Source organism: Aotus nancymaae, unplaced genomic scaffold (assembly GCF_030222135.1).
Source record: "Aotus nancymaae isolate 86718 unplaced genomic scaffold, 86718_ANA_hifiasm-v0.15.2.pri h1tg000021l, whole genome shotgun sequence".
Lineage (NCBI taxonomy): Eukaryota > Metazoa > Chordata > Mammalia > Primates > Aotidae > Aotus > Aotus nancymaae.
Window position 1 is genome coordinate 20754641 of NW_026988433.1, and position 18630 is coordinate 20773270.

General features: G+C 43.9%; 1 protein-coding gene across 4 annotated transcripts in view; it reads right to left on the bottom strand.

Moving 5' to 3' along the window:
• The window catches only part of PTPN11 (protein tyrosine phosphatase non-receptor type 11), a 95537-nt gene extending 78677 nt beyond the window's left edge, over positions 1–16860 (bottom strand). For 3 of the 4 annotated variants that reach the window (XM_064379805.1, XM_064379804.1, XM_064379803.1), the window contains exon 1: positions 16683–16784. In XM_064379805.1, coding sequence (XP_064235875.1) covers positions 16683–16696 — 14 coding nt within the window. In that variant the 5' untranslated portion in view covers positions 16697–16784. Of the gene's footprint in view, positions 1–16682 lie in introns of all 4 variants that reach the window. The other variant, XM_012469033.3, reaches the window with a different exon arrangement.
• Between the last annotated feature and the right edge of the window lie 1770 nt (positions 16861–18630).

The following is an 18630-nucleotide window of genomic DNA, read 5'->3' on the forward strand; positions in this document are numbered from 1 at the left end:
CGCCCGCCTCGGCCTCCCAATTCAATTGCTTTTTAAGAAAAATTCACTACATGGTAAAACCTCAAGTCAGTTCTAACTTGCAATTTGAGGGTCTTTAAACAAACCATTCTCTAGAAACCAAGAAACTTAAATTCAATTCCATTCAGAGGCGGACAACTTACAACCTACAGTTTCTCCCACTGAGTTCAGTGCTATTCTCAGCCAAAAAAAGAAGGAAAAAAAATCTTCATTTCTATACAAAAGCAATGAAATGCCAAGTCTCAGAAAAACAGCCATACTATTAAATCTGGATGGATATTTTGCTCTTCTAGCACTTATTCGTGTTTTTCAATCCACAAGACTAAAACCCATGAAAGGGGAAAAGTATCAGGAAAATGCTTCTGAAAAACACATTTTACAAATCTGATTTAAAACATCTCCTGGTTATTGAAGCAACCTACAGAGCCACATCACTGTCTCAAATCCCAGAATGCCACATCTCTTGAGCAAGCTAATTAATCTCTCTGCTTAGATTTTTACACCTGTAAAATGTGGATAATAATAGCGTTTAACTCACAGAAAGTGAGAATTAATGAATTAATGCGTTTAAAAGAATTATAAAGCATATACTAAAACTATTAAAGTTTGTTTGCTTGTTACCTTAATGAATACATAAAACAATTATTGACTATAATTTCTCTACCATGGATTATACCTTTCATTAATATGCAATTACTCTAGTATTAACTTAATATTTAATACTCTTTATCTTGAATACTACTTAAGCCGATATTGATACCACCTGAATCTCTTTTGCCCATGTTCATTTATTCTTTGTCATTCTGTGCCAATTTGTCTTTTTGAAGCAGCACATAATTAAATTTTTTTTTTCTTTTTTCAAAATATTCTTATAAAATAGAGGGGTCCCACTATGTTGCCCAGGCTGGTCTCAAACTCCTGGGCTCAAGTGATCCTCCCATCTCGGCTTCCTAAAGTGCTGGGATTACAGAAATGCCCGGCCTGGATTTTGTTTATTATTATTATTCCATCTGGCTCAGCCATTAATTGAAGGACTTAATCCATTATCACTGACAGTTCATGTTTGGTCTTATATCTGTTGATTGTTTTCTACTTTCAATTTTTTGTTTTCTGTCTTTTGCCACTTAGTGACTTCAGTTACTGTCTACTTCAGGCAGACACCTGTTTCTTATTCTAATAGGATTCTAATTATTTTTAAATTATACTGGTAGCTATACTGTAGTATTTAAAAAAAAAAAAAAAAAAAAAAAAAAAACCTTAATCCTACAGTTACCAGGCTATTGAAGGGAAAATAATTTTTGGCTCTCTTCAATGGAAAGTGAAGAATTTCTGGCTCTTGCTTTATTAGTCTGCATTAAATGAAATGCCACAGGCTCAGCTGCTTCATTTTAAACACTGGTTATACAGCCTGTGCCCCCATAATCTATCTGTTTATCTGTTCCCCGACTGTCACCACTGTCATCTCTTTTTCAAAAATAGATTCTGAAAGAATTTCTTACATTCATCCTTGACCTAACCCCTGTGATGGCAACCTCAAACATACTATTATTAACTGTTTTTATGAAGATCTTTGTACAGGGCGGGGTGAGGTGGCTCACACCTGTAATCTCAGCACTTTGGGAGGCTAAGGTGGGAGGACTGCTTGAGGTCAGGAGTTTAACACAGGGAGAACCCATCTCTACAAAAAGTTTAAAAATTGGCGGGGCATTGATGCCACACAGCTGTAGTCCCAGTTACTTGGGAGGCCGAGGTGGAAGGATTGCTTGGGCCTAGGACGTCGGGTTGCAGTGAGCTGTGATTGCGCAACGGAGCTCCAGCCTGGGCAACAGCATTTTCGGAGGCAAAGGCAGGTGGGTCACTTGAGGCCAGGAGTTCCAGACCAGCCTGGGGGCAAAATGAAGAAACCCTATCTCTACTAAAGATACAAAAATTAACTGGGCATGGTGGTGTGTACCTGTAATCCCAGCTACTTGGAAGTCTGAGGCATAAGAATTGCTTGAACCTGGGAGGTGAAGATTGCAGTGAGCCGAGATCGTGCCACTGCACTCCAGTCTGGACAAAAGAGTGAGACTCTGTCAAAAAAAAAAAAAAAAAACCACAAGCCTTGTATATATACATATATACACTGACATATACGTGCATGTGCATATACACACTACTCCCTCTGTGCCTGCCTGTGTGAAACACACTTGACACACACACAAATGGGATTCTCCTGTTTTACACTCTGATTTTTTCACATACTACAACTTGAAGATCTTTCTTTATCAGTACTTTGTTGGGTTTTTTGTTGTTGTTTTGAGACAGGGTCTCATTCTGTTTCGCAGGTTGGAGTGTAGAGGTGTGATCATGGCTCACTGCAGCCTCAACCTCCCAGGCTCAAACAATCTTCCCACCTCAGCCTTGTGAGTAGCTGGGACTACAGGAATGCACCACTATGCCCAATGCCCAGCCAATTTTTTCATTTTTTGTAGAAATGGGGTCTTGCTATCTTGCTCAGCCTGGTCTCAGAACTCCTGGCCTCAGTACTCCTGCCTCTGCCTCCCAAAGCATTGGGATTACAAGTGTGAGCCACCACAACTGGCCCACACCCAGGACTTCTTGACATTTTACAGGGTGTTTTTGTTTTTTTTTTAAACAGTGTTTTACTCTATCTCCCAGGCTGGAGTACAGTGGCACAATCATGGCTCACTACAGCCTCAGCCTGCCAGGGACAAGTGATCCCCTCTCAGCCTCCTCAGTAGCTGGAACCATCGAGGCATGCACCACCACACCTGGCTAATTTTTTTTTCCTCTGTAGAGATAGGGTCTTGCTATGTTGCCCAGGCTGGCCCCAAACTCCTGGCTTCAAGCAATCCTCCTTACTTGGCCTCCCAAAATGTCGAGATTATAGGCATGAGCTACTGCACCTAGTAACTTTTTTTAATGACTACACAATACCCCATTGTATGAATGTGCCAGCCATAATCTAACCCTTCTTATAGGACATTTATGTTATCCTCTGTTTTTGTTATTACAAATAATGCAGCAGAATATATCCTTTACAATCATTTTTACATACTTTTTTAAATAAATCTGTAAAATTACAGTTTTAGAAATAAAATGGCTTTGTCAAGATATAGTCATGCCTTGCTTAACATGAGGAATATGTTCTGAGAAATGCATGATTACGTGATTTCGTCATTGTGCCAACATCATGGAGCGTACTTACACAAACCTAGATGGCAGAGCCTACTACACGCCTGAGTTATATGGTATATAACCTATTGCTCCTGGGCTACACACCTGCAAAGCATGCTACTGTATGGAATACTGTAGGTAACTGTAACAAAATGTTATTTCTATATCAAGACACATCCATACATAGAAAAGGTACAGTTTAAATACAATCAAAAAGATTAAAAATGGTGACCAGGTGTGGTGGTTCATGCCTATAAATCCAGCACTTTGGGAGGCTGAGGCGGGCAGATCACTTGAAGTCAGGAGTTCAAGACCAGCCTGGCCAACATGGTGAAACCCCATCTCTACTAAATATACGAAAATTAGCCAGACTTGGTAGCACACGCCTGTAGTCCCAGCTACTCGGGAGGCTGAAGCAGGAGAATCACTTGAACTCAGGAAGTGGAGGTTTCAGTGAGCCCAGATCATGGAACTACACTCCAGCCTGGGTGACAGAGCAAGACATCTTCTCAAAAAAAAAAAAAAAATTAAAATGGTACATCTATATAGGACAGCTCCATTATAATCTTTTTTTTTTTTTTTTTTGAGACGGAGTCTTGCTATATTGTCCCCACTGGTCTCAAACTCCTGAGCTAAAAAGATCCTCCTGACTTGCCCTATCAAAATGTTGGGATTACAGGTATGAGCCACCACACCAGCCCATTATACTTTTTTTTTTTTTTTTTTGAGACGAAGTCTCTCCCCATCATTCAGACTGGAATGCAGTGGCCCAATTTCAGCTCAATTGCAACCTCCGCCTCCCAGGTACAAGTGATTCTCCTGCCTCAGTCTCCTGAGGAGCTGAAATTACAGGCACCCGCCACCACACCCAACTAATTTTTTTGTATTTTTTTAGTAAAAACGGGGTTTCACCATGTTGGCCAGGCTGTCTCAAACTCCTGACCTCAGGTGATCCGCCCACCTCAGCCTCCCAAAGTGCTGAGATTACAGGTGAGAGCCACTGTGCCTGGCCCATTATATTCCTATGCGACCACCATTGTGTATGCCATCCATCATCAACTGAACCATCATGTGGCACACGACCATATATAATTTTTATTTTGACAAATATTGTCAAACTGCCCTCAAAATAAGGTACTAGTTTGGACAGCCATAGAGTGTGAAATCCCCTGTTTTCCCTCACTTGTGTCAATACTACATATATTACCAAACTCTTTCATCTTTGTCTATCTGATTAATGGAAAATGGTATCATGTTAGTTTGCATTTCTTTGTGAGACTGAGCACTTTTTCATGTCTTCAAGCCACTTGTTTTTCCTTTTCCATGAGTTGTCAGTTTGTCATTACTCATTTCCTATTGGATTTTTTTTTTTTTTTTACTGATTTATAAGATCTCTTGATATAACCAGAAAATTACCCTTTAATGTGTGTGTTGCAAATATTTGTCTCTTTTTTCCCCCCCTTTTTAGTCTGTGGTATTTTTTTTTCCTACAACGGTTCATGTTGGCATGGTTAAATTTATCAGATTTTTCCATTATGACTTCTGGGTTTCTTGCCATGCTTAGAAACTATCTTAATTCACAGCAATGTTGTGTGGTGGAAATTAATTAATACATCCAAAATGCTTAGCACAGAACCTGCCCTTGGAGTTTCACCTTTGGAACTAGAAATTTAGATGTTAGCCAGAAGAAAACATTTAGAATAAAGTCACAGATATTAACGGGGCCCTGCACGGTATGGTCCCTAGATGACTCTGGTTCTCTGATCAGTTCTCCAGTTTCCTCCAATGTGCTACATGCGGCCTTTACGTGTGCTTTTCCCTCTAGCAGTCCCACAGTCAGATCCCCCATTCTACCTTCTCAATACACCCCCTGCTTCTCAGGGATGTCACTCAACATAGCAACATAGCATCTAATCCCACATTTCTACAATCGTCAGGTTGAAGGCTAGACTGGCAGTTCTACGAGGGCAAAGGACATGTCTATTTCTTTTTTGTTTCTGTTTTTTTGTTTGTTTTGGCTTTTTTTTTTTTCAGACAGCGTTTCCCTCTTGTTTTCCAGGCTGGAGTGCAATGGTGCAATCTCAGCTCACCGCAACCTCTGCCTCCCAGGTTCAAGCAATTCTCCTATCTCAACCTCCCGAGTAGCTGGGATTATAGGCACGTGCCACCACACCCTGCTAATTTTTCTATCTTTAGTAGAGATGGGGTTTCATCATATTGGTCAGGCTGGTCTCGAACTCCTGACCTCAGGTGATCCGCCCACCTTGGCCTCCCAAAGTGCTGGGATTACAGGTGTGAGCCACAATGCCCGGCCTCTTTTTTTGATTTTTAGAGACAGGTTCTCACTCTGTCCCTGAGGCTGGAGTGCAGTGGCATAATCATGGCTCGCTGCAGCTCCAACTCCTCAAGCGATCCTCCCACCTCAGCCTCCGGAGTAGGACCATGTCTAATTCTTCGCCACTGTACCTGCAGCCCCTAGCAAAGGGTTAATACAGAGCAGTTCCTTACTAAACATTTGTAGCCAGAAGGGAAGGAAGAGCAACCTTGGGGTGAGCCCCATCACTGCTCTCTCCTATATCCACACAGTTTCACATCTGTGACCTGGGCAGTATCAACAGGAGGCTGTCAAGGATGACTCCAACTTCCACATACTCAAGAGGAAGAGGCAGAAGGCAGCTGGCAAAGCCCTCTTCAAACTGGCCCCACCAGCTCTTTATGTGGCAAAAAGATGGTTATTGTTTTTAGCATACAGTCTCTTCTCACCCAGTCGGTAGTGCTGACAATGATATTTTTCCCTATCTGTATGCTACTGTAGTCATTTTAATAAGAATTTGCAAAGTGAATGTCTAGGGTACCTATGCATATGAGCCAAAAACTCGCCCCAGTGCCCCCCCATGCATTTGGAAACACCAAATGTTGATATCTGAAACTAACTTACAGTCTGGACAACAAAGCAAGACCTCATCTCTAAAAATAAATAAATAAATAAAAATAAAATTTTAATTAGCTGGGTGATGGCACATGCCTATAGCCATAGTTACTCTAAAGGCTGAGGCAGAGGCCAAGGGTTTAAGACAAGCCTGGGCAACATAGTGAGACCTCATCTCTAAAAAAAAAAAAAATGTTTCTTAACATTTTTCACCATGTTGGCCATGCTGGTCTCGTCTCGAACTCCTGACTTCCGGTGATCCACCCACCTTGGCCTCCCAAAGTGCTGGGATTAGAGGGATGAGCCACCACACCCGGCCATCATATTTCTAAAAATTTCTAAAGTGGGACTCTGAATACAGATGATTTCCTGTTGTAACAACATGTTCTCACCTTTGCATACTTGACAGAAATAACACTTATACAGAGTATCCTGTTGAAGCTGAGGATGTGGAAAACATTATAAAAGAAGCTTTTAGGACCAAGCATGGTGGCATGCCTATCAGTCTTGTGCTTTGAGAGGCAGAGGAGAGAAGATCACTTGAATCTAGGAGTTCAAGACCAGCCTGGGCAACATAGCAACAGCCCATGTCTACAAAAAGTTTTTAAAATAGCTGAGCATGGTAGCATGCCCCTATAGTCTCATCTACTCCAGAGGCTGAGGTGGGAGGATTGCTTGAGCCCAGAAGTTCGAGGTTACAGTGCGCTATGATCATGCCAGTGTACTTCAGCCTGGGCAATAGAGCAAGACCCTGTCTCTCTCTCTCTCTCTTTTTTTGTTTTTGGGGACAGAGTCTCACTCTGTCGCCCAGGCTGGAGTACAGTGGCTGAATCCCGGCTCACTGCAACCTCTGCCTCCTGGGTTCAAGCAATTCTCATGCCTCAGCCTCCCAAATACCTGGGATTACAGGTGTGTGCCACCTTGCCTGGCTAATTTTTGCATTTTTAGTAGAGATGGGGTTTCACCACGTTGGCCAGGCTGGTCTCAAACTCCTGACCTCAAGTGATCTGCCCGCATCAGCCTCCCAAAGTGCTGGGATTACAGGTGTGAGCCACTGAGCCTGGCCCACCCTGTCACTTAAAAAAAACAAAGTAGTTTCAACTGCCAAAGGTGAAACCAGGTAAACACCACCTACATCTATCAGCTAGATCAGCAACAGAAGATAAGGTAGGTGGTCTTCTCCTTTATCCTTTTATTAAATAAACTGTATCATTTCATTTACAACTTACAATTATGCTATCCTGTTATTAAGAACAAACAGATGAGAATAATATTTTTGGGGAAACATAGTAACCAGTATTTAGCACAGAGGCTGGAGACAGTAAGGACTTAATAAACATTAGTTTTCACTATTATTATCATTATTATTATTGGTGGATGTTATGCAGGACAGATACTTCTCATGCATAATTATGTTAGTTTCACATAGGCAACTGTGACATGTATGTCATTTAAGTTACACTGTTTTTTCATATATTTCTACATGGCTCTGGAGATTTCTCCACATTATTTCAAATAATACATAGTTAGAAATTGAAATGGCTACTCCACCATCTACTTGAGCTTTAGTAGATTTTAAACTTTCATTCCCTAGCTTTTTTTTTTTTTCAAAAAGCATTCACAATTACAAAAAATGCTTGCCAGTTACAGGTTTAATATGTGTAACAATTTTGCGATTTGCAACTTGCTTATCACTAGTAAGATGCAGTTAGTTAATTCGACCCTGAAAACTTATAAAGGGAAGATAAAGAACACTGGAATTAATAAAAATCTTTATGTATAGGGCCAGCCTCAAGGGTTATAAACACTTGTAATATTAGTAAGTGAGGCAAAAAAAATCAAAAGACAATGCGCATCATGAACCCCCCCAACTCACACCTAGCATAATTTGACACAATAGGATTTAATTTAAACCAAACCAACAAATGAAACCTGCAACGTAAGCGCATCTATATAACCTGGAAGGAGAGGAAATGGCTAATCAGTATGGCCTCATTTGAGTTTATCAACACATTTATTATAATTAATACAGATTAATTACAATTAATACAGAGGGTCCAGACAAGATGAGAAGAGACAAATAAATTTCCAGTCCTCACTATGTATATAGTAGGCACTTGTTAGTGGCTGCTGAGTGAATTAATTTTGACAGGAGTAAAGGATAAAAAGACACTGATGGGCTAGGCACAGTGGCTCATGCCTATAATGACAACACTTTGGGAAACTGAGGCAAGAGAATCACTTGAAGCCAGGAGTGCAAGACCAGCCTGGGCAACACAGCAAGACTCCATTTCTATAAAAAATGAAAAACTTCGCCAGGCATAGTTGTATGCACCTGTGGCCCCAGTTACTCAGGAGACTGAGGCAAGAGGATCGCTTGAGCCCAGGAGTTTGAGCTTCAATGAGCTATGATTGCATCACTGCAATCCAGCGTGGGTGACAGAGTGAGACCTTGTCTTTAAAAAACACACTCAGGGGAGAGGGTAGAGAAAGAGTTACAAGGAGAGGGAAGTAAGCATCCTCCTTCTCCTCATCTTGCTCATTCTAACACCTGCAAAACCTGCCAGCCCCTGACAATCCCTTCTAATCAGCCATCATCTGGCATTATCTGTATCTATATCTGTATCTATATCTATTGCGTATATCTACAATTTTTTTGAGACAAGGTGTCACTCTGTCACCCATGCTGGAGTTCAATGGCACGATCTCAGCTCACTGTAACCTCCACCTTCCAGGTTCAAGCAATTCTCCTGTCTCAGCCTCCCGAGTGGCTGGGACTACAGGCGTGCACCACCACGCCTGGCTAATTTTGTATTTTTTGTAGAGACACGGTTTTGCCCATGTTGCCCAGGCTGGTCTCAAACTCCTGAGCTCAGGTGATCTGCTAGCCTTGGGCTCCCAAAGTGCTGGTATTACAGGTGTGAGCCACTGCGCCCAGACATTATCTATATTTATTAAGGATTGCTGGCCAGGTGTGGTGGCTCACACATGTAATTTTAGCACTCTGGGAGGCCAAGGAGGGAGGATTGATTGAGCACCAGAGTTCAAGATCAGCCTGAGCAACATAGTGAGACCTCATATCTACAAAAATAAGTGAAATTAAAAAAAAAAAACCGGCCAGGCGCGGTGGCTCACGCCTGTAATCCCAGCACTTTGGGAGGCTGAGGCGGGTGGATCACGAGGTCAAGAGATCGAGACCATCCTGGTCAACATGGTGAAACCCCATCTCTACTAAAAATACAAAAAATTAGCTGAGCATGGTGGTGCGTGCCTGTAATCCCAGCTACTCAGGAGGCTGAGGCAGGAGAATTGCCTGAACCCAGGAGGCGGAGGTTGTGGTGAGCCGAGATCGCGCCATTGCACTCCAGCCTGGATAACAAGAGCGAAACTCTGTCTCAAAAAAAAAAAAAAAAAAACCATAAGGCCATAATACAGTCCAGGTAGGTACCACTCATCTCATAGAAAGACTTACATACACACATACACACACACGCACACCAGCACTTGGGAAAAAGAGCCTCAGATCAATATCTGAAATAAGCTCCAGGGCCTATTACACATGAACCCTGTGTTGAGTGGGTTTTAAAAAATGGAAGACGTGCCGGGCGCGGTGGCTCAAGCCTGTAATCCCAGCACTTTGGGAGGCCGAGGCAGGTGGATCACGAGGTCAAGAGATCGAGACCATCCTGGTCAACATGGTGAAACCCCGTCTCTACTAATACAAAAAAATTAGCTGGGCATAGTGGCGCGTGCCTGTAATCCCAGCTACTCAGGAGGCTGAGGCAGGAGAATTGCCTGATCCCAGGAGGCGGAGGTTGCGGTGAGCCGAGATCGCACCATTACACTCCAGCCTGGGTACTGAGAGCAAAACTCCGTCTTAAAAAAAAAAAGGAAGACGTGATTCCTGCCTGTAAGAGTCTACATCTCTCAGCAACAAAAATAAAATAAATAAATTTTAAAAAAAACAGAGTTTTGGCTGGGTATGGTGGCTCGTGCCTGTAATCCCAGCACTTTGGGAGGCCAAGGCAGGTGGATCGTTTGAGGTCAGGAGTTCAAGACCAGCCTGGCCAATATGGTGAAATAAAATACAAAAATACAAAAATTTACTAAAAATACAAAAAATACAAAAATTAGCCAGGCCTGGTGGTGCATAATCCCACCTGTAATCTCAGCTACTCGGAAGGCTGAGGCAGGAGAATCACTTGAATTAGGAGGCAGAGGTTTCGGTGAGCCAAGATGGTGCCACTGCACTCCAGCCTGGGCTACAAGAGTAAAGCTCTGTCTCAAAAAATAAAAAAAGAGTTTACAAACCTGAATCACACCCAAAATCTGAATGCAGATTCTGCAAAGGCTTCACTCTTAGAGGGTAGGGACTTACGTCAAGTGAGTTTAAAAAAAGATGCTGATGAAACAAAAATAAAATACAACGATGCTGAACATTTTGTTTTATCTATGCATCGCCCTCCCCAGTGATGTGGGGAAACAGTCAAGCTGGCCAGTAATTTCAGGAACTTCATCTCAAGGCTGCTATACTGAGAAAAGAGGTTGAGGCTGGGTACAGTGGCCCATGCCTGTAATCCCAGCACTTGGGGAGAATCTCTTGGGCCCAGGAGTTCAGACCTTATCTCTATATCCAAAAATTAGCTGAATGTGATGGTGCACACCTGCAGTTCCAGCTACTAAGGAGGCTGAGGAGGGTGTATCCCTTGAGCCCAGGAGGTTGAGGCTACAGTAAGCTGCAACTGCAACACTGCACTCCAACCTGGGTGAGAGAGTGAGACCTTGTCTCAAAAAAAGAGGGGACTGGAATTTAAACTAGGGATCCAAAGTCTAATTTCAGGGTGGAAAGGGTGTGAGGGATCAGAAATTACTTAATGGGTACAATATACATTATTCAGGTGATGGTTACATTAAAAGCCCAGACTTCAATGCTGGACAATACATTCATGTAACAAAACTGTACTTGTAAGCTTTAAATATACAGTCTAATTTCAGTTTCTTGTATACATATAAATTTATATCTTTCTTACCTGCTGCTCCAGAAAAATTATTGTATTTGTTCTTAGGGAATAAGGTTATAGTTTGGCACTTTCTACAGATTATAAGAATATTCCTCATTTCTAATCTAATTAAATTTTAATATCCTATAAAATTTAATTAACGAGTCATGCAGAAAAAAAAAGGCGTCAGGAGGGACAAGCATTATAATTAAAAGGCTACGAAAAAGTTAAATTTCTGAAAAGTATTCTAATGCATGCTACACTGTATTTCATTTAGCCTCCCTATTGATTTCAGCTGTCTCCAATATTTTGTCATCTCCAACAATGCAATAAACATCCTTGTAAATGTAAAAAAAAAAAATTAAGTTGTAAGGCAGGGTCCAGAGGCTCACGTCTGTAATCTCCAGCACTTTGGAGGCTGAGTCGGGTGGATCACCTGAGCTCAGGAGTTCGAGACCAACTTGGGTAACATGGCAAAATCCCATGTCTGCAAAAAATACAAAAAAAAGAAATCCGAGTCACGGCACCAAAAATAAATAAATAAATAAATAAATAATAAAATAGCCAGACATGGTGGCATTTGCCTGTGGTCCCAGCCACTCGGGAGGCTGAGGTGGGAGAATCGCTTGAGCCTGAGAGGTAGAGGTTGCAATGAGCTGAGGCCATGCCACTGCACTCCAGCCTGGGTGACAGAGTAAGACCCCATCTTGAAAAAAAAAAAAAAAAAAGTTGTTAAATCAACTTTTTATCTTTTTTTAATCAGCTTTTTAATGGTAGTACATAGCTATGTCTTTATAAATCACTATTTTCTCATGGAGTTTCATTGGTCAGCATCTCTGCTTTGATGACAGGGCAATAAATGGAAACTACCTCCGAAAAAGACTTTCCACAGACTACTTATAACCAAGTTCAAAGCCTCTCTCATCACTTGCCTCATCTCCCTGAATCTACTCCTGCCTCCTACAATCCTTCCCACAGCAGCCAGAGAAATATTTTTAAATAGATCGGCTCATGCCACTCCCCTGATCACATCCTTCTATGATTTTGCATTGCTCTAAAAATGCAATCTGCACTTCTCTCCATGGTCCACATGACACTAAAAACATTAAGAATCGCTGTGCAGTCTGTTCCCACCTACCTCCCACCTTCCCAGCCTCACAGCTCCCACATGTGCTCTCTCCTATTCTTCAATCACTCTGAGATCTCCCACTTCAGCACTTTTGCATGTGCTATTTCCTAAAACCTGGAATATCCAATGCCTAGCACAGTGCCTGGCACATAGTGATCCCACCATAAATAGTTCTTCAATGTATGGATAGATGTTTCATTAGAGTGGCCGGTGGGATGATAAAAACTTAAACCATTATCTTTAAAATAGACATTGTAGCCAGGCACAGCAGCTCACACCTGTAATCCCAGCACTTTGGGAGGCTGAGGTGGGTGGATCACAAGGTCAGGAGTTTGAGACCAGCCTGACCAACATGGTGAAACCCCATCTCTACTAAAAATACAAAAATTAACCAGACGTGGTGGCATATGCCTGTAATCCCAGCTACTCAGGAGGCTGAGGCACAAGAATCGCTTGAACCCAAAAGGTGGAGGTTGCAGTGGGCCAAGACTGTGTCACTGTACTCCAGCCTGGGTGATGGATTAAGGCTCTATTTTAAAAAAAAAAAAAATTCAAATTTAATTTTGGTACTAGTTTTATCAAATTCATTTGATACTGGCATAAAAGTCAGTCTCCCTTTCTAAATTCAATGCTCCTCACAAAATGGATAGTATTTTTCCTATTTCAGTGTTGTCAAAGACCGTCATATATACACATTTGCTCAAGGCACACAATCCTCCAAAATTCATAGTAATGAACTGGGCTGCATTTTAGGGCATCTGAATCCATTTCAGGGTCTCTAACCCTTAGTTGGGGTCCACAACACCCAGAGACTCTGCTAATATCACTTTTTGCCTCTGTTTCTTAAAAACATTGGCGTTAGATGGCAAGTGCGGTGTGTGTTTCCCAGAGGAAAGGGGAATAAGCTGAGTGTCTCTATTGTACTGTGGCTGCCTAACAAAGTACACCATGGCCTGCTAGGAACAATTACAAACATGAGTTGGCTCTGCTTTTCCAGCATCATGTGCCACTCATAACAGTCTCCACATTGACCAGGGATAAGAGGGGTAGGTTATCTTAGCAGCGGCCTCTGCACTTGAGCAACTCGAACCAAAAACTTGGCCTTACATCGGGACCTGACGTTAATAAAGACATCCCAGTTTCACTGGAAAGACACAGAACTGTTATTTTTCAGCAAAACAAGTTTATTTACTCCTGCAGGAGATAAACAAACATGACCACCAGGGAGAGCCCAGGACAAAATGTACTTGACCTGCAAGAGATAAACCAAAAGCCTCTGGTCTCAGAACAAGCTCAATTTTCTGCCCCTCTCAGCTCATCCTCGAGTATGTATTTCAGAGGAACAAAAGCAGGTGTAAAGGAGGTACACATGCTAAAGGAAGAGTGGGAAAAGACAAGCGGCTTTGTTGGTTTCACAAAGGCAGAGAAGGGCAGAGAAACAATCTCAAAATCTAAATCCAGTACTATCACTGCTACACGCAGACTGAGGGAGGAGTCACTTAATTGCTCAATGCCTTAGTTTCCCTACCTATGACGCTGAGAGATATCAGTACATTTTAATTACTGGATACATATAAAAGTCTAGCCCAAAAGGAGTTATTTTGATAATTATGCAAAACAAAATTCAGACTAATACTTGTCATTCAGGTATCAGCTTATACGATCACCTCCTCTAAATCACCTATCAAAACAAACCGCATTCTCCCATCCTCACATTTCTGTGGGATTTTTTCCATCCTAGAATTCTTACTACCTAAAATTGTCCTATTTAGTCATGTGTTTGTCTGCTCTCTCTCAGCCATGAAAATAGCAATATTTCCCTATTTATTGCTTTATCCTGCCTGGCTCATTAACTACTTGTTGAATGAATTAATACTAAGTTAAAATAATTTGAAGGCCGGGCACAGTGGCTCATGCCTGTAATCCCAGCACTTTGGGAGGCCAAGGCAGGAGGATCGCTTGAGCGCAGGAGTTTGAGACCAGCCTGGCCAACATGGCAAAACCCTGTCTCTACAAAAAAATACAAAAATTAGCCAGGTGTGGTGGTACACACCTGTGGCCCCACTAATTGGGAAGCTGAGGAGGGAGGAGGAGGGAGGAGGAGGGAAGAGGAGGGAGGAGGAGGCAGGGAGCCTAGGAAATCAAGGCTGCAGTGACCGCACCACTGCACTCCAGCCTGGGCAGCAGAGTAAGACTCTATCCCAAAAAAACCATAATAATAATAATAATAATAATAATAATAAAATAAAATTATAGGGCTGCGCAGGGTGGCTCATACCTATAATCCCAATACTTCAGGAGGCCAAGGTGAGAGGATCACCTGAACAAAGGAGTTTGAGACTGCCGTGGGCAACACAGCGAGACCCCATCTCTATTCAAACAATTTTAAAACTTTAAAAAAATAAAATTCTAGGAAATGCAAACTAATATATAGTGACAGAAAGCAGAACAGTGGCTGCCTAAGAACAAAGAAGGGATTATAAAGAACACGAGGCAAAATCACGAGGGGTGGTAGATGTGTTCATTATCTTGACTGTGGTGGTGGTTTCCCAAGTGTATACGTATGTCAAAACTGATGAAATTGTACATTTAAATATATGCAATTTAGTATATGTTATTTATACCTTATTAAGGCTGGTTAACAAATAAAACAGACTCACAATCCAAAAAAAAATAAATCATTCAAAATTATGTGTATTATGTTCATAATCTGGCTTTTTGGGTGGTGCACAGTATCAGGGCTGGAGGGGAGAAGTAATTGCTCCATTTTCAAACTGTCATCTTTACCATTTACTTGCTGCTTTGACTATGCCCACACTTCTCTGCTTCTAAACCAACAAAATGGACAATGTAGGGTCTATTGCTCCCCAGACCTTTTCCCAACCCCCAGCCCCCTTTCTTTTTGTCTCCTAAAGCAGCAGATCCTTACTTGTCTGGAAGAGCAGACACCAGGAACAAAAGGCTCAATGACTATTTGACAGATTAAAGAATAGACAACTGTTTTATTTAAAAGCTCCCTAAAGAATTAGAACATTTGAGGCTATACACTGTTCTGTTGAAATGCAGTTATATATTACCCAGATCTGTAAACAGTTGCCAACAGACCTGTCCAAGTCACTCACTTCCTACCAGTTCTCAGTTTTCTTTTTTCTCCCCTTTCTAAACTCCAGATCCATGTATGAATAACATGGCAGGTGTGTGTGGAAGAGACATCCCTAATATTTTGAAAAGTCTCATTCAAATAGCCTCAATAGCTTGAATCGCTTTTTAAATGTCTAAGACAGTGACCATAATTGAACAACCATGGAAAAGAATAGATAATGGGTCTTAAGTGTGAGTGGTATATACAGTGACCATACAAAATAGCAGGATCATTATCTGAAAACAACAGGTCACACTACCGTTTGACAACAAAATTAAGGCTTACAAATAGTTAGCAATAGTTACAAAATAATAGAAGCAACATACTGATTAAAGGTAGGGATTCTGTCTCCACCACCTACTTGCTGTGAGGCACTTTGCTTAACCTTTGAATCTCGGTTTACTCATCTTTACAATGAGGATAATAGCCATCTGATAGGGCCTTCAGAACTAAGCAAATGTTAGCTATTAGTAGTAGTATTTACCCTGACCTTTCAAAGGATCTCATTAACTCACTAATCCTCCTTAGTTTCAAATCTTGTCATTTACAGCAGGTAACTTCTGGGCCTCGGTTTTCTCATCCATAAAACGGGTACCAGTAAAGTGACCTGACTTTAAGGTTGCAGTGAAGGATTAAATAACGAGATGTGGCTCCCTTCCTTTCCATCTCCCAAAGCGAAGATCGCAGAGGAAGGAAATACTTCTAGTGGCTGCACATACAGTCAGTTTTTCCATTTCTGGCACGTGAGGGGTGGGAGAAAAAGAAGACACAAAGGGGCATGTAAAAGCGTCAGGAGTCCTGCGTAAAGTCCCCAAATGCACGCAAGTGGCACAGTGACCCAAAACGGCTAGACCACTGGGGGTCCGGCCCCACGCAACTCCCCTCTCATGTCCCAAGGAGCCTCCCCAAGTAAGCAGGGTTATTTCGGAATCACCATGAGGCAATTCTCATGAGGCAATGGGTCAGGAATGCGGCGCTGAGCCGGGCCGCTGGCGCCCGTGGTTCCCTCGGCGGCTCTACCTGCCCGGGGCCTGACGGGCATCCCCCGGGCTGCCACAGCCGGAACTCGGGGAGGCAGGAAATGAATGGGGACCCGAGGAGTGGGGGCGCGGTGGGGCCGGCCCCCGGCCCCGGGAGGGCGAGGGGACGAGGAGGGAAGCTGCCCCCAACCCGATCCGGGACGGCAGTCCGAAACCCGGACGGGGCGCCCCCTTCCGGACGGGGCTGACCGAGCGCGGCGGGGGCCGGGCCGAGGCCCGGACCGGGCCCCTCAGGGCTCCTCACCTCCGCGATGTCATGTTCCTCCCGCCCTCCGGCTCCGCGACGGACCCGCTCCTTGCTCAGGCTCCGCTGGGCTCGGTCACATCGGGCTGGCCCGAGGGAGGCCCGCTCGGGACCGGACGCGGGGCAGAGCCAGCCGGCCGCGCACAGACCCCCCCTCCAGGCCTGGGGATCCCGGAGATTGTGCAGCCGCCCCCCGGCCCGGCTCGCTCCTCCTCCGCCCCCGCCCTTCGCCGCCGTCGCCCCGTGATGTCACCGCTCGCGACGCCCGCCGCCACTTCCTGCTTCCCGTCAGCCAAGGACTGAGCGACGTCCGAGAATGGCAGCGCGGGGTCTCCGCTGAGGCGCCACGCGCAGTGGCCAAAGCACCCTCGTTTCCTCCTGGAAACCGCGGCCGCCGGGTGTGAGCTGCGCGCTCCGCCTCTACGCCGCTTCACCTACCCGGCGCGTTCGGGCCCGCTGCCACATCGATTTCATTCATTTCGTTCCACAAATCGCCGCTCTACTCATTAGCTGTGGAACTTCAGGGAAATTACTTACTGTCTCTGAGCCTCAGTTTCCTCCGTTCTTTTATTTCTATAAGATAAAGATAGTAGGCCGGGCACGGTGGCTCAGGCCCACAATCCCAACATTTTGGGAGGCTGCGGCAGGAGGATCGCTTGAGCCCAGGAGTTCGAGGCCAGCTTGGGCAACAAAGCGAGACCTCATCGTCTCTACAAAAAATACAAAAAACTAGCCGGGCGTGGAGGCTGCGGCGGGAGGATCACTTGAGCCCGGGAAGTCGGAGCTGTAGTCAGTTGTGATCACACCACTGCACTTCCGCCTGGGCGACAGTGCGAGACCGTGCCTTAAAAAAAAAAAATACTTTGGGCTGAGAGCTATGGCGCACGCCTGAAATCCCAGCACTTTGCTTGGGAGGCTGAGACGGGCGAATCACTTGAGCCCAGGAGTTAGTGACCAGCCCGGTAAAAGTAGTGAGATCCCATCTCTACAAAAAAATACAAAAATTGGCTGGGCGCGGTGGCGCGCACCTGTAGTCCCAGCTACTTGGGAGGCTGAGGTGAGGATTACTTGAGCCAGGAAAGTTCAGACCGTTGTGAGCCGAGATCGCGCTACTGCTCAGGCAAGGTATGGTGGCTCACGCCTTCATCCCAGCACTTTGGGAGGCCGAGAAGAACGGATCACTTGAGGTCAGGAGTTCAAGACCAGCCTGGCAAATTTGGTGAAATCCTGTCTCTACTAGAAATAAAACGATTAGTGGAGATAGGTGGCGCACACCTGTAGTCCCAGCTACTCGGGAGGCTGAGGTGGGAGAATTGCTTGACCCGACAGGCAGAGGTTGCAGTGAGCCCAGATCGCACCACTGCAGTCCATCCTGGGCAACAGAGCTAAACTACTTCTCAAAAATACATAAAGGTCACAGATTTAGTGAATGGCAGCAGAGTCGTAAGTTTAACCCATGTCTATATAGCTCCAGAATCCTCATTTGTTCAATGCTTGCCCATTTCATTAATATACAAATGACTCATACTGTGTGCTAACTGCTTCAGCACTCATGCTCCTGACAAAGATCACCTTTAATATATGCCAATTTAATTCACATAATAGCCATTCAACAAGCATTGTCCCTCTCCCTGAATCCTGGCCACCTGGATGACAAGCAACATTTAACTGATCTCAGGCCTGCAGGCCTAAACTTCCTAATCCAATCTCCACATAGTAGCCAGAGTAATCTAAACTACAAAACAAGGCCGGGCACATTAGCTCCCTCCTGTAATTCCAGCACTTTGGGAGGCCAAGGTGGGTGGATCATCTGAGGTCAGGAGTTTGAGACCAGCCTGGCCAATGTGGTGAGATCCAGTCTCTACTAAAAATACAAAAATTAGCCGGGTTCAGTGGCAGGCACCTGTAGTCCCAGTTACTTGGGAGGCTGAGGGGAGAGAATTGCTTG